The sequence below is a fragment of the Phymastichus coffea genome, unplaced genomic scaffold, assembly GCF_024137745.1.
Source record: "Phymastichus coffea isolate CEN01 unplaced genomic scaffold, Cenicafe_Pcof_1.1 PCOF00001, whole genome shotgun sequence".
In the NCBI taxonomy this organism is placed as follows: Eukaryota; Metazoa; Arthropoda; class Insecta; order Hymenoptera; family Eulophidae; genus Phymastichus; species Phymastichus coffea.
This window is the reverse complement of record NW_026706812.1, coordinates 4,896,003-4,917,239: the sequence shown is the minus strand read 5'-3', so window position 1 is coordinate 4,917,239 and position 21,237 is coordinate 4,896,003. Positions and strand designations below refer to the sequence as shown.

Here is a 21,237-nt window from a genome sequence, read left to right as displayed (position 1 = left end):
CTCATACTCGTACTTATACTGATTTAGTTCTTTCTAAGTTTCGCTGTCCGGCTACTCAGAACCGGAATTATACTCTGCTAAGCATTATAAACTTGTCTTTGAACAATAAATCTTAATCAAGTGCAAACACCTGAGACTGTTTAGTAAAATCTCTTCTGAAACTCAGTCCTAACAAGGTAAGAAACTAAGTTATCTACCTAAACACACTACATATAATAAAGGCGCTATCCCTTAACTCCTGACTAAGATCCAACTTTTACTAACGCGACAGTTATTTTAAACATTATTACGTCTAGCCATAACATCTCCTCGCCTAGATATAACACACAGTAGTCATGTCAAAAAAAGAATATTAAAAAAAAATGAATACATTAATAGATGGCAATATCACTTACATCAAAGTTAAATCAAACCCTCTGAAAAAATTACAAAGAGACGTAAAAACAATTTTAAAAGACTAGAATAATAATGGTTTTCTGAAAAAATATTGGCATAATAATGATTTGATTCAAACGGACACATCTATAGCAAAATGCTATGGATTACCAAAAATTCATAAAGAAAACGTGCCACTACGTCCAATAATTTCATCAATTAATAGCCCTATTCACAAATTAGCAAAATTCTTATAGAGTGCTCTTAAAACAGTTACAAAGAAACCTAACTCTCACATTTTAAACAGTGAACAGTTAAAACAGAAAGTGAAAGATATTTTTATTCCAAACGATCACGTTTTAATATCATTGAATGTAAGTTCCTTATTCACAAATATATCGTGTGATTTAGTCTTAGATGGATTGTACAAACGTTATGAACAAATTACATATTGTGAGTTTCCAATAGAAGAGATTCGGAAAGGTATAAAATTTTTATATATATATTTTTATTTACAACTTATGTTACATTTGGTTTTTTTTATTTCTTACATTACTATTGGTGTCTCGTGTCCAGTTTGTGTTTGTGTAGTTGATGATGTATGTGTTTTGTGTGTGTATGTATGTGTGTGTGTATGTATGTTATGCGTATGTATGTATGTGTGTCTGCAACTCTTGTGTCTCTGCCTTCTGCGCCTGTCTGTTCCTCTTTTCTTCCCATTTTTCTGTTGATTAATCTTCTCTTCCTCTCTCTTTCTCCAAGATCTGCCTTTTTCGCTCTTCTGTTTTTCTCTTTCTTGCATATTTCCTTTTCAACTTTTTCCTTTGTTACTTTCTTTTGCCATTTCACCTTTACCTTTCCTTTGCTTTTGCTCTCATTCTTGCTAATCATTTCATCTATCTTTCTCCTAATTAGGGCTTTGACACCTCTTTCTTATTTCCCTCTGCCTTTCCTTTCTTCAACCTCACTTATTTTTCCTTAGTATCTTATAATTTGTCTTCTAGTTTACCTTTTTCTTTGGTTCTACTCTCTACTGCTTGATATTGTGATGGAAGACTTAGAGAAACATTGCCTGAGCGTGTTGCGGAATGAATATCGAATTAATCCTGTTTTCTATTACAGATATGTTGATGATACTTTGATGTGCGTTCCGAAAGATAAAATTGATTTAGTTATCGAGACGTTCAATTCTTATCATAATAGACTACAATTTACGTTTGAAATGGAAATGAATAATTTTATTCCATTTCTTGACTTAAAATTGATCAGAAATAATAATAAATTAGAATTTGACCGGTTTAGGAAAACAGCACAAACTGACAGAATTTTCAATTTTAACTCAGAACATACATTTCATCAAAAAGTTAATATAGGTTCAAATTTAGTTGACCGAGTGTTTATACTTGCTGACAAAAAATTTCATTCCAACAATTTAAAAATAATTACTAATATCCTGAAAAAGAATAATTATCCATCTTCATTTTTGAAAAAACATATACAAAAATGTATCAATAAATACAAAAAAGAGAATAAAAATTCTAAAAAATTAGAAAATCAAAAACTACCTACAGTCGCTATTCCTAATAATTGCAACATTTTCAAAAAATGTTCATCTGTCTTAAAAAAACATAACATTATGCCGATCCCTCTATTACAAAAACCATTACAAGAGTTTATCCGTTTAGGAAAAGACAAATCTGATTTATTAGACAACACTGGTACTGTCTACAGTTTTAACTGCAAACAATGTTCAGCGGTCTATATAGGTGAAAGTAAGCGTTCCTTAAAAATTAGATTAAACGAACACAAAAAAAACATTGATTCAGATATAGTAGTATTCAGATACACACAGAAGAACGTCCTCACACGAATTTGACTGGAAAAAAGATACGATATTGGATTATGAAAAGAATTATAAAAAACGAAGAATATCCGAAATTTTACACATTGGCTTACATAAAAACACGTTAAATAAAAAAGAGGATATGCAATATGTTAGTCACATTTATAAGCCTTTATTGAGATCGATAAGGAAGGGATAATGGATGAAGAGTATATATATGGGTTGAAATACTTGATTTCTCACTTTATTGTAACTTAATTGTACTACGAGCTATTCGTTTTAGCCTATAATAATTTGACTACGAGAGAAATCAGGTATACACACTGTAACGGGGTAAAACCGTTTAATAAATTTATATCGCGTAATTGTATTAAGGGACACGCGTAAATCGTCAATGCTCGCTACTATTCCGGGAGAGCATGAGAAAGTATGCGCTAGTCAACCGATTATCATTAATAACCTATACTAAGTTGAGTGGAAGCTACGTGAAATGAGAGAATCAATGAAAACACTTGTAGATCGGTATCTTTTATTGTCCCTCAAAATTCACAAAAGATCGGCCCGCGCGTTTGTTTACATGCACGCTCGCTCGTCGACAACACGCTTTGCCGGTACGCTCGCTGCTCCTTGTTATTAGAGCCGTTACATGCACGCATCGAATGTTAGAATTAAATCGTTATTCGTAATATCGCGATCGCGAAATTAAGCTGGCCAGCTTACCTTTTACTTGTAGGCGATCGGAGAAAAACTACGGCAGGTCGCACAGCACGGAACAGTTTTTGATATTGTTTTTGTTCGCGGGACGCGAAAGCGCGCACACACTGGTTTCGCCCTCGATGGCGAAACCTCACACACTCTCTCTCTCTCTCGATCTGGCCTCTGGCTCGTAGCTGAGTAGTTCCCTGGCGGCTGCAATCCGGGATCACCAATTACTGCTGTTTTGAAGCGTGTGGATGTCAAGGGCACGTGAATTGTCGATAGCGGTAACGAAAGCGGGCGGACGCTAGGATGATCTAGGCTTCACTAGTTCGATTTCAATCGCGCGCGTTCCGTCTGATCGCGTGCCGAATTCCTTCGTTACGTATTTTGTCCCCCCGGCAGGTGCTGCCCTCACAGGCAGCAATTAAGTTAAATAATCAGCGCTAATTTGACGTTTACCGTCACAACGCATACATATAATTATATACCATTAAAATTACTTTTGCAACTCTATTGTTAATAATTTGTTGTTTTTCTATTAATAAAGCCTGAAGAGGTCAGCAAATGTGCTGACGAAACGTTTCTGAATATAATTAAACCGAACACGTGTTCGGAGAGGGCCAACATGTCGATAAGAGAATTGGGCCATAAAACTGCGACTACATCCTGTTCTCATCATGACTAACGAATTTTTCTCTTTCCAGTTGAAAATTAAGCATTGGAATGAATAATATAATTTTTTTCCCATTTGAATATTTAACTTTTGCAATATGTCGCAAATAATTTTGGCCTTTCAAACCTCTTACTGAGTTCTCGCTCCGGAGCTTAGTTTAAGCAGAAATTTTAAAAAATGATGGAAAAATTATACGTTTATTCTAATAAGTCCTTTGTTAATTGACGAACCTTTATTTTAAGAAATTAGGAAAAATTAGCTAGCAAGCGGTTAGTTGAGTTATAGGAGAATTTTCGTTCCTCAATAAAATTTCAAATTAATAAAACTGTATAATTAGTAATTAATATAAATTTTAGAAATGATAATACACAGTTCACGAATTTGTACAATGTAGCGTGCGAGATAATAAGCGTCGTCTAATTTTTACTATTTTTATTACAATGCAATTAATAATGAACTGTACCTTGCGGCGGATTTAATTGTTATATTGTTCTTAGTATTGAGTAGTATGTAAGTTATGTACGGTTGATTGGGTTTGCTTCAAAATTAACTATTACACGATTATAAACTTTTTGACGAATTTTTGCTGCTCGGTACTCGAAGTGCCATCTCGCGAGCCAAGGCCTGTACTCCAGTGACGAAGCCCTCGATTTTCCCCACACCCCCGCTCCAATCAGGGCCAAAAAAACAAGCAAGGGAAAATCGGAAGAGACAAGCAATCCAATTAGCGCGCCATCGTCTGTTCCACTCCTCCCGAAATCGATAGGCTGAGAGAGGGACTCACCACCCAACCATCCCCCAAGTATAAAAGGGGCTGTACAAGACCCAAAATCGGATTATTCCTTGCTACTAGCAAGAAGTAAATAAACTTGGAACAAGTCAAGAAGTCGAGTAGCCAAGCAGCCAAGAGCTACATGGTACAAGGAGAAAAGGTCGAGCAGCCAAGCAGCCAATCAGCCACTGCAAAATAATGAGCGCGTGTCCAGAAAAGAAAAAAATAAACTCTCTAATAAAAAAGTAAGCAATCAAACTAAACTTCTTATTACTTTTCTCTCCACTATTCTAGTAATAGCTAGCGCCCTAAAAATTTTTTCCATTTTCGTATGTAGAGACTACTATTGATAGGCTCTAGGTACGACTTTGATAGGAAAAACCGGGTACTACTATTAATAGGACCCAGGGTACTTCTCGTTCTTGGATTTACACAATTGAATGGAATCTAAGGGCAGAAATATAGGTATAGTGGCACTATTTCCCCTCGGTTAAAATAACTTTCGATAAGTGATCCAGCTAGTCGAGGTGAGAAATCGCACTTCTAGCGCTAACGGAATCCTGAGACTACGCCAAGCCTCAGGTTCACCTGAGATGTGTCATTGCCACGACGTCACAGTATGTATTTTTTGTTTTCTAGTTATGCATTTGAATACAATTTTTTGAGTAAAAAAAATTTTTTTGCATTATAATTATGTAGTGAATTGATTATTTTTGAAAGAAAGAACCTGATGAGGCTGGGAGACAAACCAGCGAAACATCGTTATAAATAATTGAGTAATTTTATTTTTATTTGGAGCATTGGGATTCACTTTCGTATTTCTTTAGTATAATTTTATTAGTTATAATTTTACAAATTTTATGTGATCGAGAGTAACAATATGATTGATTATCATTGTGATGTCGGAGTTACTTTCAGGTACGCTTGGAGTAAGCGTAAACTCAGGGTTGCTCTGATTTGGCTATCGTATAACACGTGTAGGACGAGCAATATTGTTGCGTGAAGAAAACCGTATGCTAACGCGGTATGTAATAAGCAAATGTTATTACAAACACACCAGACTCATGCTTAATGTGTTCTTAAGGGACTTTAATGAAAATTCACCAGAATCACGCTTAATGAATGGTAAAGGTATAGGCTGGTTATAGCCATCTGACGCGCCCCCGGCGGTGGGGCAAGGGATAGAGCACTCAGCTGAGTCGGCTCCGGCGGGTGTGGCAAGCAGGGCTGGCGTCTCGAGCGCAAGGTCCTTCGACGGGAGTCTTCCTCTGCGGATTGGCGCCTGTGCCGTGGGATGATCTGCTGTATCTCCCACCGTACAGATGTTTTAACTATCGGACGGGCTCCCACCGCAGGGCTGACTTCGCCGAGCCGTTGCTCAGGCGCGACTATTGCCGCAACTGTGGACGATTGGACACAATCGTCGACAATTGCCCGCGGTGTCGCCTGGCATACTCGCTGGAGCAGGCGAGGATTGAGGCGACTCGAGATATGCTGGCCCTGACTTTGAGTGAGCTGCTGTCGAGTGGGCCATCTGTTTCTCAAGATAGGCCAGCTTTACAGCAGGAACCTCAAGTTCCGGGACCTCCAAAATCGGAACAATCGTCGGCCGTGACCACCGCCCCGGGGGCGATTCGTAAACCATGCCATCGGTCGAGAAAGGCGTACCGGAAAAGACTGGCACGCAAGCCGGCCAAGCTACAAACCGCCGGCGTGGAGTCTCATTCGTGCGACGGGACAGGTCTGCTCTTGATGGAGGTCGCCCCGGTGGAAGCATCGGAGGCGCCTCCACCGATGATGGCTAACGCAAACGGTTTTCGGCTCAGTAGCGCAGACTCCCTCACTCTAGTTACTGAGGAATTAGGAACCCTTAAATTTAAGGATATGGTTTTTCTTTTGGTAATATAACTGACTAAAAAGCGAGTACGCGCGCGTTATGTCTTGTCATGTCGTTGGCTCGATCTTTCATAACTTTAGTTTCTTCTTTAATAACTTTCATCTTTAGTAACTCTTGAAAATTGTGTAATAGTGTCAGCGTGCAATGCCGATTAATTCACCACTATTACTAATTATTTATAAAGGGGGAAGGCAAGGGAGGCGGTGTATCGCTCCAGGCAAAGCAGGAAGGAGAACAGCGGGCAGAATAATTTCACACACTCAATCCGTTGACAAACCGTTTATTACAACGCACTACCTAGAGTGCGACGAAAGTACAAATATTTATTAACAATAACGCACAAACTTAATCTAAACGAGATGACCGGCACGTTAGCGCCATGTCACTTCGTTAACCGGCTCTAACAATTACTTGAATTACGCATTGTCGAAAACTACGCCGGCTCGGGGAAGCCTGGCGTCGCAACGCGAACCGTGAGAATCGCCGAGGAAAGGGAGAGATATAAAGAGAGAGAGGAATCGATGACCTGACCAATTTCGGCGGACGTCGCTGTTGCTGGCAGCCTCGAAGGTGTCCCACCGGCGGCTCAGCAGGAGGATCCTAGGCTGTTGTGTGACCGACGATCTGGCAGAAGAAGCTGTTGGGTATCTTGATGGCGGCTTCTTGCAGGAAATCTCCTGACAGTGGTGTCGGTGGTGGAGAAAATTCCCTCCGGCCAATCTGACGAAGAATGCCGACTTCTTTCACACAAAGGGGGGGGGGGCAGGCTTCACAGAGAAGGTCACCAATTGATATGGCCGATCACTCTCGCGTGCGTCGCGTAACTGTCGCGAGTGCATGAGAGCCGGTTTCTCACGCCTTTTCCCACCACTCGCCTCCTAATCGGTGGCACGCGGCAATGCTGGTCGCGACAAGTGCCGCGCGCCAAGCCCAACCACTAAAACTATTGCTTCTCTCTCTCTCTCTCTCTCTCTCTCTCGCACTCTCAATATTCGAACGCGTCGTCGCGTCCCTGACCTTGTCCTCCGCTCTCGTGCGTTACTGAAAATGAAAAGGGCAGGCGTCAGGCACGTGATAAAAACGTGCGCTTGATGCCGGCCGTGCGCCTTTGCCTAGGAAGGAGAGGGAGATAAGCACACGGTGTAGGCCATGACAGGCCTAGACCGTCACAATTGATTTAATTTATTTATTCATGTTATACGTTATTTTGACTACTTGTTTGGTTTTGTAATTAAATTGTCTAAAATTAGTTTCGTTATAAAGAGTTATAAGTTTTAGTTCCGTTCCCGAGTTAAATTAGAATTAAGCTAATCTTAGTATAAGTTAATAATTAAGGTATTATTATTTTAGCGTCTGACCAAGTCGTGAGTTTTTTGCCAAAGGAAAGGAAAAGAGAGACTTGCAAATGGGTAAAGCTTCGTTGTCTAGGAAGAGAACTTTGGCCTTTGGAGGAGCTGTAACGATGTAGGCTGGTCATAGCCTACATCGTGTGTCCCTTCCCTCTCTCTAACCTTGACGAGGGCTCACGGCTGGCATCAGACATATTCTTATTCTTCAGTACCTGATGCCTGCCTTTGTTTTTCAGCATTAGTACCCGAGTAAAAAAGGGAAAGAGAGAGCGTCCTACTACAGTGCGAGCCGGCTAGAGGGAGACGGGAATACGTGTTACATACAAGAAAGTAATGATAGGTTATCCTTGAATCAGAAGAAAACAAATATCTACACAGAGGGCCAGGTCAACTAGGTAATAAATCATTTTAAATACTGAAATTATTAAGAACTATAAATTATTTTTAAATATATGATATATCGATTGATGTTCTTAAATTGATGTGATATATTATTGTAACAGTACGGTCTAATCTGTTCTTTTTTCGGTTTTTAATACGCAATGGCTACACATCTCAAAATGAGAAAAAGTTCTATCAAAACTAAAATGCTACCTTATATATTGTTATCCTTAGATGTGTTAGAGCACTTAATCAAATTCATTACCATATCACGACCGTGACGTCACACTATGCAAAATCTGTAATCTCAAGCTTGTTCAATGCAGAAAAGCACTTTTTCAGTTTAGTTTTATGTTGGTCTTGATTTTAAATTTGTTATGAGTATTAATTAGGCAAGCCTAAGCGAAATTTAATTTTGAAGTATAAATCACTAATAATTTTGCAAGAAACAAATGCAATGTGAATTTGAATATCATACAGCGAAATTAGCATCTTAAGAAAGATAAGCAAGAATTCGATACATTGATAGCTAATTGTTCAACAAAGTTATTGGTAAATAAAAAATTATTTATTTATTTAAACATATAAGATTACCTTGCGAGATAGTGATCCAACTGTATGTAATTGTAAAATTAAAAAAATTGATTATTATCCGATTATCGATTTTATATTTGCAAAAGAAGTAATTTACGAATTAATTAATCAGTATTATTTAAATTCTGTTTGTTAAATTGATAATCTTGATCTTGGATAATGTTTCGTGTATCATAAATAATTTTAGGTGTGAAAAATTGCTATAATTTTACTGTAAATTTTATTTTATTTATTTAATTAATTTTATTTGATTATAATTCGTAAGACGATTTTTTCCCTAAGGAATGAATTATATTATAAAATTCAACTTTTTCAACTCAATTTTTCAAAACACGAATATTTTACTTCGCGTACGTGATTTCGCGGTAAAGCTTGTTGAAAAATTGTACAAATTTGCAAAAAAAGCTTTGTAGGGGCAATCCAACGTAAACAAGGACCTTTTTTGCGAGTATAAATCCGCTCGTTGTTACATCAAGAGTGATTCTAATCCTCTGATGATCTATTGAGAAAAAAGTAGCGTTAGACTATCTAATCTCACAATCATTTTATTTCCACCTGAAAGTTCAGCTAAATTTTTGTTGCGACGCTGTCTAGCCTTTCCCAGACAGATACGACAACTTAGCAGAATTTCACGTAACACATCGATGTGCCGAACCGTGTGAAATCAGACTATGTTTGTTGCTTGACGATTGAACACTCTGGTTGTTTTCGAAATACACTTGCTCTCTGTTGCAAGCCAACGAGAGTTTATATTCGTACAACTTCGACTCAGTGAAGTAGTAGTCTTGAAATATTAAGTCTTAATAATGAATTTCCGAAGGTTTTAGTAACGGTTGTTAATGTTCATGTAGGAACACCTCAATCAATACGAATAAGTCATTTTACTACTAACATTTTTATATATTATCATTTTATTTATATATTATCATGTCAATTTTTAGTTTACTGTCTGAAATTTAATTTACAGAAGTATCTTAGAATTAGACCTTGATTTATTATAACGTAGATTTGTTTAAACGTAACAACTAGAGATACATGAAATATTTTTCTGTATTTTTTTACATATAATATAATAGCACTATTCGTTTCATAATAAGATTTAGCTTCAAAATGCCAACAATGGTAAATATCGAAAAAACTGATATTTTAATGATTATTTTCTTATAATCATTATTTTATAGTTACTTTCCATTGGGTTCTTAAGAAATGGTGTTAGTTATGTTATTTATATTTTCTATTTTTTTTATTTTAGTCTTGTTATTTTTAGCTGCAAGTAAACATTGCTGAGCATGCCTCGACACGCTAGCAGAGCTATTACTGTTTATCCCAATTATCACAGGCTTTAACGAGTATTAATGTTTTGGACAATACTCGCATGACGTTAGGTGTCTCCTCTTTTGAGTGAGTTTTACGCCCTACCCATAGTAAGAGTCACAGGCTGGCAGCGAAAGTCGAAACATCAATTCATTTAAGCGTCTAACAAAAAGTGGAGATACAGGACAAGTATTTTAAAAAGTATCAAAGTACTTGATTAATCATACCTGGCTCAGTTTAAATTGTTGCTTCTGCTACTTAAAAAATAGTATTATCAGATTTTTTAAAAGCAATTTTTACATCAAATACCAAGATCTCTTTGCTCATATTGGCTCTCCTACTTTTTTACCAAAAAAACTTTATAACTATGGAATAAGAACGCAAACACAAATAAATTATATGAACATTCCTACTATTTTTAGTTATTATATATAATGTATGGTAGTAATATGATATTTTTCATAACGTATTCGCATGAAACAATTAGTTTCATAGTTAGTGAAATTTAAGCTTATGATTTAAAAAAATATTTTGTATCTTTTCAGCCGAAATCTTATAATGACTTTTTCATACAGTCAGCATTACTTTTTGTCATAGAGTAGTACATTTTATATTTTGATTAAATAACTATCTGACTGACCAGAAAACAGTTATTTTTGTAATTTATTCTTGTTAAAATATTAAATACAGTATATTAAAAACTTGTAATAAAAGTTATTTACCAAAGATGATTTTAATTTCAATTTCATTTCTTCGGCTGCACTACTAACAAGTTTCAGCCTATTTTGAGCCCATGATAATTTCATTTCTTTAGCGTTTTCAATTATTTTCAAATGTTTGATGCGATTTTGTAACTCCATTATTTCTGAGCATTTCATATGAATTTCTTCGTTCCGTTTTTTTACTTTATCTTGTACTTTTTCGTATTTTTGTTGAATATCTAAATTTTCTCTCGAAATGATTTCTACTTTTTTTTTTGCAGCATCATTTAACCTGCAAGATAACAATTCCAGTTATTTAAGAAAACTATGTACCTCAATGATAAATATACTTAGATTGATTTCATTCCACATTTTTCTAATAAATTTACCTATTTTTATAGTTGAAATTACTGTAATAGTAGTTTTATTAGAAATTGGATTCAAATTAATAAGATAAATGCAAAGGGAAAACTCATTAGCTACAGTGCGCCACAACTAAGCCCCGCGATTTTAAGTCCTGTCACGGTTAAGGAAGCCGGCGTTAACTCCCACAAACACAAATTCACCTTGAATGGCTGAAAAATTGAGACTAGGCAATTAAGAAATATTACACGTCGATTTCATATATACAAACAGACACAAACGGCGATCTCTTTATTACGTCTTTATAACATCAATTACAAAATTAATTAATTATCTCTAGGGTGAATGAACGGACTCGCTCACACACCAAAACGCGATCAACAAATAAACCAAATTCGAATTAATAAAGAAGAATTACAAAGAGTGAGCGTATTCGCTCACTCGTGAAAACGTGACAATCAAGCGTAATTTAGGCGATAAGAACACGGGCGAATTCGTTCAGTGTCCTCGACGCAAAGAAATTCAGATGCTCTGGAGACCGACCTACGAGGTTTCATCGTACTCTGCTCGTAAGTAACAGCCCGGAGGAGAAAGAAGTGCAGCTCAACTGGCAGAGGTGCTCGAGGAACGATGACACCTACGCCGCTGTCCAGCCTCGAGGATTCAGGAAAGGGCACATTGTTAGGACCTCCTGGCAGCCTTTACCTCGGCAGCGATGAACGTGTGTCGGACTCGTGTCCTGGAGTCTCACGGCACTGTCCCTCTACAGAGTATCCTGGGTAGCTCGAACACACAACAGTTTTTCAGTCTCTCTCTCCACTCTTTTTCCGAACTTTCTTGCTGGATCTTTCTTCTGGCTTTTCTCTCGACTCTCCCTCTGACTTTTTTGTCCCTAGATTCTCGCGAATTTCCTCGCTTATGAATCCCCAGATCAATCACTTCTCCGCTAATTAGTCGCTCTCTTTCTCTCTCTCTCTCTCTCTCTCTGCTCTTCTCGCTCTCACCCTCATTTCGAGGCCCCCTTCTCCAGCCACGCTCACATCTTCCAGGCTCTGCAACAAAACCAAGCTTGAAAGCTATGTTGTCACAGCTATGCCTGGTCGCTGCGTCGGTGTTCGCCCTGTCACATAAAAATAAGATTTCATCAGACTAACTAGAAAATAAACAATGGAAATTTCATAAATCATTAGTCAACAATTATCTAATGGAATTTTAACAGTAACAATTTACAGCAGCTTTTTTGAAAACTAGTATTTACGCTCATAATCGCATTTAAAGTTGAAAAACAAGCATGTACACGAACCAAAGTTTTAAAATATCGAATAAATTTCTAATTGCCAAAGCATAGCGATATACTTTATGGAATGGAAAGTACTAAGTTATCGAATATTAACTCAGCGGATACAAAAAAAATAAACAATGAATGAATAACTGTAACAAACCATCTTTGGTGGGGACAGTTCTCGAAATTATGGTCAAGCCGCCAGCAATTAAAATAAGTTCGGAGGGGGGGATAGATTGTTGGGTCAGTCGGGATCTCGGTCAATCGACCAAATCCCGCTCTTATCCGACGTGGCAGTCTACCTCAAGATAGCATCTTGGCTGCGGCTGGTTGTCTTGCCACGGCTGTGCTAGTCGGAGATCCGGGCAGGTTGTAGTCAAAATCCTCTTTTAAGAGATCCCCGGCAGCTACCAGATCTTCCATCTGCAAAGGGGGGGGGGGGATATCCTCAAAGACACAGTCAAATGCGCCACTGCTATGCCCCCTGCGATTTATTAAAGGGTCCTACTTCGGTGAAGGAAGCCGGCGCTGACTTCCACGGGCACGAATCTACCGCGACGACGGGAAAGGTGAATGGAAGAAGTCGGAATAAATACAAAGAGGCGATCCCTTTATTTAAGCCATCGGAAATTACATTTACAGATTCTTACAAATTACAATGGTGAGTGCATTCGCTCAATCCACAGAACGCGACAGCAGGCGGCGAATAGGAGCGTAGTCGCTAAACTATCATACGCGACGAGTCTATAATATTTAGGAGTGGATTCACTCGACTATCAAACGCGACAATTCAATTCGCGGCGTTGCACCGGGCGAGAGCTGGTACGCGAGAGAGAGAGAGATCCGCGGAATAGAGCAGAATCGAACCCACCGGGTAGCTCCTCCCGCGGCTCGCTGGTGGAGAGCCGGCGTCGGCGGAATCGTAGTCCAGCTGGCAATGGAGCTCGTCGGATCACCGGCGGCGGCTGGTTGGCGGCTGGCGGCCGGGATCGGCTCCTCGATCGTCTGATGGTGATCGCCGGGGAGCTGCTCGAACAGCAGCCAGAGACTTGCCACACAAAGACCCTCTCTCGTCCTGGGTTTTCTCTCTTTTAGCGCGTCGTCCAGTTTATCTCGCGCCGTGACCTGATTAGCGTACGGTACAATAGCTTCTCCATCGTCTGAAGCGTATAACTTTTGGTCTGTTTCATCGTGTGACGAGACTTCCCAAATTCGACGATCTATTTCTTTTTCATTGTTGTTGGTCATAATCTGCGATATTATACTTTTTGACATTTCCTAACCTTCATTATAATGGCCTGTTATTGAGATGTCGGGGGGAGAACTGGGCTTGTCTGCTCTCCATCGTAGGCATTTCTCAACAGCTCTGAGCGTATATATTTGCAGATCTTACAGAAATCAAAAGGCGCTCTGATATTTTTATACCTGGCAGTGAATCAGCCTCTGTCACCTAGGTTGATTCTTCGAGAATAGTGTTTCCTTTTTCTGGCAGCTATTTGTCAAGCCAACTTATCAAGACTGTAAAGTAGGCTTAGACTCGCTTTTCACTTATGAGGGCAGGATGCTTCATAAGTTGTTTATCTAATTCCATGATAAGGGAGGGTAGGCGGTAGTTTAAGGCAAATGATGCGTTAAGATCATCATTTAAGATTTAATAAAGACTAAGTTTATTGATCAAATGAAATGCCCAAACTGCTACCAGTTTAGTTTACTCCATTTGGCAAACAGTTTGAGAATATGCACTAGTGGAAAAAATTAAAGGATCACAAAAAAATTTTTTGACGTTTTTTAACTGGCTGTATTTACTTTGAAAATGGTCCTACTGGAATTAAAAAAAAGGGTTTTAAAGTCTGAAGTTTCTAGTTTTGAGATCTCATAATCAAAAAATTTTTCAAGCAACGTGTTCTGCTCAATCCCCATGAATACCAAACAAAATTTTTTTATGAAATTTTTTCAGTTTTTTTTTTAATCTACGAACTTGGAAAAAATTTTTCTAACTTAGCCACTATATGGATTGGATAACTTGTTTATTCAGCTTTAATTTGCATTTTTGAACAGTTCAATACCCCCACCTCTCGCTGAGATATCGAATTTTGAATGAAACAGGATCTTTTGGTCTTTAACCATCAATATCTCAGCAACCACTGATTGCACAAAAAAATGAAGGTAGGTTTTGAAATCTTGAATAAATTTCCCAAAAAACTAAATGACTGTTTTTGAAAAAAAAATTTTTTTTATTCTTTACATTAATTTGAAAAATCAAGAAAAAAAGGGTATTTGGTGGCTTTTGGGATAATCAAGCGCTAAGTTGGAACTATCGCGATAACCAGAAATGTTAAGCTTGTCTTTTACAGTTCAATATGCCTACAAAAACCGCACAGAGTTTAAATTCAATCGATCAAGCCGTTTTTTTGTTTTATTCAATCGAATTTTTGAAAAAAATTAAAGGATCTCAATTTTGATTTTAAATCATCATAATCTTGAAAAAAAGGCAAAAAAAAATTTCTTTTTAAATTTTGAAACATTTTTTTTAATAACTTCAAAAAATTTTGAACAAAAACTACTGCCGGCATCAGCATTACCCGAAGCGTACCACATGGAGGTTGCCCGGTCGTATTTACGATTATAAATGATCATAATCTTTGCCCTTTTTAACGGGATTCTGTTATTTCATTTCATGATTTTCCTGATTTGTAAATTTCAACTGAATTAAAATTTTAATTAAATTTTAAATAAAGTTGATATACCCAATCGAATTTCGAACTTGATCAGTCATGGTCTGGGGCGGCGTTTCACGAAATTGGAGAACACCTATGCTGATTGTACGCGAAAACTTAACAGCTCAGCGTTACATTTACCAAATTTTGAGATCGATTGTACTGCGCAGACGACGACATCAGAGGGTGTTTATTCTAATGTAAGATAACGCACGTCCACACATAGCCAACATCACCAGACGCTTTTTAGAACAACATGACATCACATTGCTGCGGCACCTACCAATGAGTCCAGACCTTAACCCCATCGAGCATGTTTGGGACATAATGGGTCGTCGTTTGCGCAGAGAGTATGTAAATTTGTACAAGTTGGCCGCATTAGAGCTTGCACTTCAGCAAATTTGGAACACCATTCCGCAACCCTAGATTGCCCGCTGCATTAATATAACTGAACGCTTGGCAGCCGTTATTGAGAACAGGGGTGGCAATACTAGTTATTAAGAGAATGGAAATGCTTTTTTTGAAAAATTTTTTTTCCTCATCACACACACACACACACATACACACACACACATACACACACGTTCCTAGAAGAATGAGTTTGGAGTCATTAACTACGGAGGAACTGACGAGCCTCCGAGTCTCATTTCTCCTAAAAAAAACACAGACATGAAGCGTAAATCCGACCGGGCAACCTAGTTCCAACTTGGCGCTTGATTATCCCAAAAGCCACGAAATACCCTTTTTTTCTTGATTTTTCAAATTAATGTAAAGAATAAAAAAAAAATTTTCTTTTCAAAAACAGTAGTACAGTTTTTTGGGAAATTTATTCAAGATTTCAAAATCTACCTTCATTTTTTTGTGCAATCAGTGGTTGCTGAGATATTGATGGTTAAAGACAAAAAGATCATTTTCCATTCAAAGTTCGATATCTCAGCGAGAGGTGGGGGTATTGAACTTTTGAAAAATGCAAATTAAAGCTGAATAAATAGGTTATCCGATCCATATAGTGGTTAAGTTAGAAAAATTTTTTCCAAGTTCGTAGACTAAAAAAAAACTGAAAAAATTTCATAAAAAAATTTTTTTTGGTATTCATGAGGATTAAGCAGAACATGTTGCTTGAAAAATTTTTTGATTATAAGATCTAAAAACTAGAAACTTTAATCTTTAAAACGCTTTTTTTTAAATTCCAGTACAATCATTTTCAAGGGAAATACAGACAGTTAAAATGGAATTTTTTTTTTGATCCTTTACTTTTTTCCATATATCAAGATAAGTAAGCTATTTTAAATTGGGTTTGGCTGACGCCATCTATTGATAGAACTTTAAACTAATATAGATATATGGCGGCTTTAGACCGTTATATACGGGATACTGAAAAACATTGTCATAGTAACTATAAATATAGAAAAAACAAGAAAAAGTATCTCTTTCTATTAATTCGGAAAAAATTTTGATAATCAGAATATCACTGTTTTAGAAAATAATAAACTGATTGGATTTAAGATTAATAACGTACCAAAGACAAAATTATCTACTTATGATAAATGTTTTTGAGTATACTATTTTTCACTGGGGGTGGAATTTATGCCACTGTGTTTTGTCGAGAAAAGGAGGAAGAGGGAGAGAAGCAGACGAAGAGCAGACTGCTTGCTTCGTCACACACTTTATCAATTTCTCTCTCTTATAGTACAGGTTGGTTTTTATAATTTGATTTTTTGCAGTCATTCTTTACCATTATTAACAAACTCACGGACATCAAATGAGGCGGTGAACTATCAAATATTACAAAACTATGACGAGAGCAGGCCGTGTGCCGGTCTCTCGTCTGCGTACTCCCTCCCCCACTCGGCAAGGCGTGTTGGCCAACGTTAGGCGCATTAAAGTATGCGTCTAACACTTGGCCTTTTGTTTCAGTGCCAAGGACGAGCCAGCGCAGTTGAGCGCAAGAAAAAGTTGAAGAGCGCGGAGAGAGAGTGAGGAAGAGAGAGAGAGAGAGAGAGGCTATTAGGCCTATGCAGGGATTGGCAGGCGCGCAACGCGTGACCGATAAGCGACGCGTCGCGTGCCGCCTATCTAATAGGTCAAGGTAGGGAGAGGAGCGAGCGCCGCTGAGCGGCTGCAAGATGCGCGCAAGAATTAGTGCGTGAGGAGAGTCGCAGCCGAGTCCTACTAGAGTGAGGGAGTCGAAGCCTAGTCCTACTAGAGTGCGGAAGTCCGAGCCCAGCAGAGAGAGCAGTTTGGGATAGCCGGAAGGAAGGAAGATCAACTCTACCGACAACGGCTTTGCCAACAACTACAGCCAGCCCACCTGCTAGGAGAGTCAACGTTGCCTACGGATACCTGGTCAGCGACAGCGGTTAGCGACGACACCCGGTACTTCCTGCGGCAGCGCATCGCTCAGGATTCTCGACGTTGCGAGGAACAGGAGATAAAAGGTCAAGCCTTCCTTTTCTTCTTTCTCTCTACACTCTCTCTCTCTCTCTGTTGATGCGACGACCGGTGCGCGTTGAAAGAGATAGCCTGGCACTCACGTGCCGGCTATCTGAAGGTTCGCGCTAGGTTAAATTCATAGTGACGTAAGCTGCGACCGGTGAATTGTCCAGGCGCCCACGTGCCGGGCAATTTACCCGGTATTAGTTCGCGTAGTTTTAAGTAAGTTTGTAATAGGTTAAGTACGCGATTAGGTATTAGTGAAATGCGAAATGTTCATTTGTGATTATCTTAAGTAGTTTATTGTTCTATTTGCAGTTTGTTGGTCGGTAATTTAGATTATGTTATGCGTGCGAATGTTCAGTGTGAATAATTATTAATAATAATAGGTTGTAAGTGAGATTTGATTCCTGTCTTTGTATAATTTATTTATCAACCTCCCCTCGTTCTTCTCCCTCAATTGTCATGAGCGAAAGTGCCTCACTTACCCCGCAAAAGAATTGGTAACAAAGGACTGAGTTTTGTTACATGGTATCCCTTGTGAGTCTGGCAATTGGGAGATAAATGAGAGAAATGGTTTGATAATGAATTTTAGAAATAACGGTTAATTGATTTTCTTTGTGAACTAAGGACAAAGAGTGCGCGTAAAAGAATTTCGAGTTTTCGGTATTTTGAATTCCTTGTTAGTGCTTGCCAGTGACCTTTCTTAGTAGCGGTGTCGGATGACAACGGTGCGTCATTGAGTTGCTTTGACGCTAGACGACTGCGTTCTTTCCTCGCTTTAGTTTTTCTTTGTTTTAAGAATTTTACTAAACTGCCTATTCAAAAATTACGGTAAGTAAATTTTGATAAATTATAATTTCTTTCCTTAGGCGTAAGCAAGGCGATTTCTTGCCGGCTTATAGCTTGGAAAGAAATTAGCTAGTAAGGTATCAGGTTACACGGACCGGTCGAGACTTGCTTAATCCCATAAGCTCGCGTCGTAGTCAAGTTACGGATTTTCACTTTTAGAAATAACAATGTCGCTAGCGTGTAGAGATAAAATAGTCTTGCGCAGAATATTACGCGATGCGCATGCGATAAAATTAAAACGCAAAATTGATTCCACAGAATTAATGCGCTAGAACATTCTGAACATTCTGAACATTCAGAACATTCTGTTGGAATTAATGCGCTATCGCGAGCTTAGTCTACACGGTGATCTTGAGGAATTACAAACCCGGTATTTTCGATATATGCTGTTAAGAGAGCGGCCAGATTTGCAGCCACCGTTGCGCTCGAGCGATTTTGCGTCAGGCCGAATTCCGGAAAAGCTGTATGACGAACAGCAAGAAACAACGGAACGCGAACCTGGGCGATGAATTCGCGGTAGCTGCAGCATCTTTGGCGGCCGAATTATCATGCGAACAAGAGCAGGCAACACAGGCTAAAGCAAGTGTTGCCGCTTCTTGTGAACAAATTCGACCGCCGGGCGAAAATGCAGTCGCGCTCGGTAATAACGACGTGTTACCGATGGCGGCTCGTTCGCCGTCGGACAGCAGGACCGAACGCGCACGCGAACAAATCGCGGAAAACCAAGGCGAGCGTAGCACTAGCGCGATAAGCCAAATCTGGGGAGCTTTAACTGCTGTTCCGCGTTGGATTTATAGGCGCGAGGTTAGACAGGGCATCACGGATGGTGCGAATGCAGTTTTTAGAGTTGAAAGAGAGGCGATGCACAGTAGAGCGGCTCAGGCCGAACAGCAGGCTTCATTGCCACCTCAGGCCAAGCCGCTCGGCGATCGCGAGACGCTAAACGCGCCAGCGGTTGCGACTGAGCCATCGGCCCACGCGAACGCACCAAACAATAGAGGAGGTAGTATATTCCTCTATGCCGATTCAAATAGATCGGCGAGCACGAAATATCACGCGCCTAGAGTAAGTTCATGGGTTGAAGATTGGGAGCGCAAGGTACGAGTAGCTACTAGAGAGGAAACGGAAATACCAGCTCCATTAGGTGAAGGTTCGATTATTAGCGAGAAAAGTGTAATGAGCATAAGGCGACCTAAACAAAAGCAGGCAAGACAGGTAAAAAATATCAGTGGAAGCGACACTAGCTCAAGTCTATCGGATACTGATAGTTGCAACACTTATAAAGTTAAATCGCCGTGGAAAACTAAGCAAGTAAGAGCGGAAAGATCAAGCAAAAAGAGTGCTCCTCCAAGAATCAAGTATATAAATGGTAAACCTGCGGATGGAGTAAGCGCGCTCAATGCCTGGACTCTCCGTTTTTCCGGTAAGGATAGTACAAACGCACTAAGTTTTCTATCAGGTTTGAGTGATTGCCAGCGCTATTATGGCATCTCGGATGAAGAGATGCTGATAGCAATAGACACTGCATTCCGCGATAAGGCGCGTCGGTGGTACGAGGTTAATCGCGGTGTGTGAAGGAAGCTGAAAGACTTTAAAAAGAGTTTTTCTAGCGAATTCTGTCGACGACTGAACAGAGAACAACTTTACGGCGAATTGCGTCAAAGAACACAGGGCGAGAATGAGAACATTACGGACTATGTCGCGGCTTTTCAGACGATTTTACGCCGTTTTGATCCGCCCGTTTCGGTGAGACGCCAGTTAGCTATGATCATAGAGGGTCTACATCCAAGATATAAGCGATATCTTGAAACTAAGACCTTCTCGGATCTAAATAATTTTAAAGAAGCGGGTATGGCGCTCGAAGATCGCATGGCCGGTTGGAAAAGGTGGCAAAAGCCGCCCACGGCTGACGTAACGCTAATTCCGGAATCCGCGTACACAGAGACGAAGAAGTCACCCGGTAAGCAAAAATCGGTCGAAACCATTGACGGTTTAAACGACGCGATTGACGAGGTCTTAATAGTCGAATCTCCTAAAAAGAAAGCGCAGCAGCAGAACAAAAAACTAGGTAAAAAGGGCAAGAAGCAGAACGGTGAAATTGCCGTGGCTATTGCCGATAGGCAACAGCCACAGGCAAGATATTGCTCGTCAGAGCGCGCAGGCTTCGTTGGCCCCGGCTGCAGGTGTAGCCCCTAGTCTGGTCCCGGAGCAGCGCAATCAGGGAGGTAGCAACTTAAATAGGCCATTCACGGCGAGGGAGTGTTCGCGAGGGGTTATTCACTGTTGAAGTAGGTGTCACATGATTTCAATGATTTCATTGATTTCATTGAACTTTAACAATGATTTCGTAAAAGTTGAGATTAAAGATAAATTTGAAATAGGTTAAGGTCTTCAATGATTTCGTATGATTTCAAGCAATCATTATCTGATTTCAAAGTATGTTGTGCATGATTTCGCAATCATTTGAAATCATTTGTCATCAATAAAAATAATATATTAACAAGTTAATTATGTAATTATACTCTATAAATAGGTTAATTAAAGTCGTTTAAAGCTGTAGAAAATAAGAATAAGACAGTTTACTTAAAAAAATTTTTTATTTTTTGAAATAAGGTTGTATTTAACATAATTCCTTCTTTGACAATTGTAGGATTTGATATAGTGCATATATAATTTTTTATGTTAATATATCCATGTTTCTCCATTGGTACTGATACGAAAATATTCTTACTTTTATTATCAACAGGTTCGTACCAGTAACATAAAACTCCAATATCTTTTGTGTTATTTTCGATGCATGCATAAGAACTTGAATATTCTAAACTTTTATTTGTTGGTCCAGCCATGTATCCAAAATTGACAATATGGCCAAGATAGCAATTTTCATTATCTAACCTTTTAAAAATACACCATTCACCTATGTGAATTTCAGAACACTTTTTGCTGTACATTACTTCTTCATTATTTTTTCTTTTACACATTTTACTATATT

The 21,237-nt window shown here is 38.9% G+C and overlaps 1 protein-coding gene across 4 annotated transcripts in view; it reads right to left on the bottom strand.

The window, feature by feature from the left end:
- The window catches only part of LOC131675161 (coiled-coil domain-containing protein 186-like), a 274,309-nt gene that overhangs the window by 124,068 nt on the left and 129,004 nt on the right, over positions 1-21,237 (bottom strand). For all 4 annotated transcript variants that reach the window (XM_058954035.1, XM_058954058.1, XM_058954042.1 and 1 more), the window contains one exon: positions 10,620-10,890. In XM_058954035.1, coding sequence (XP_058810018.1) covers positions 10,620-10,890 — 271 coding nt within the window. The remainder of the gene's footprint in view (positions 1-10,619; positions 10,891-21,237) is intronic.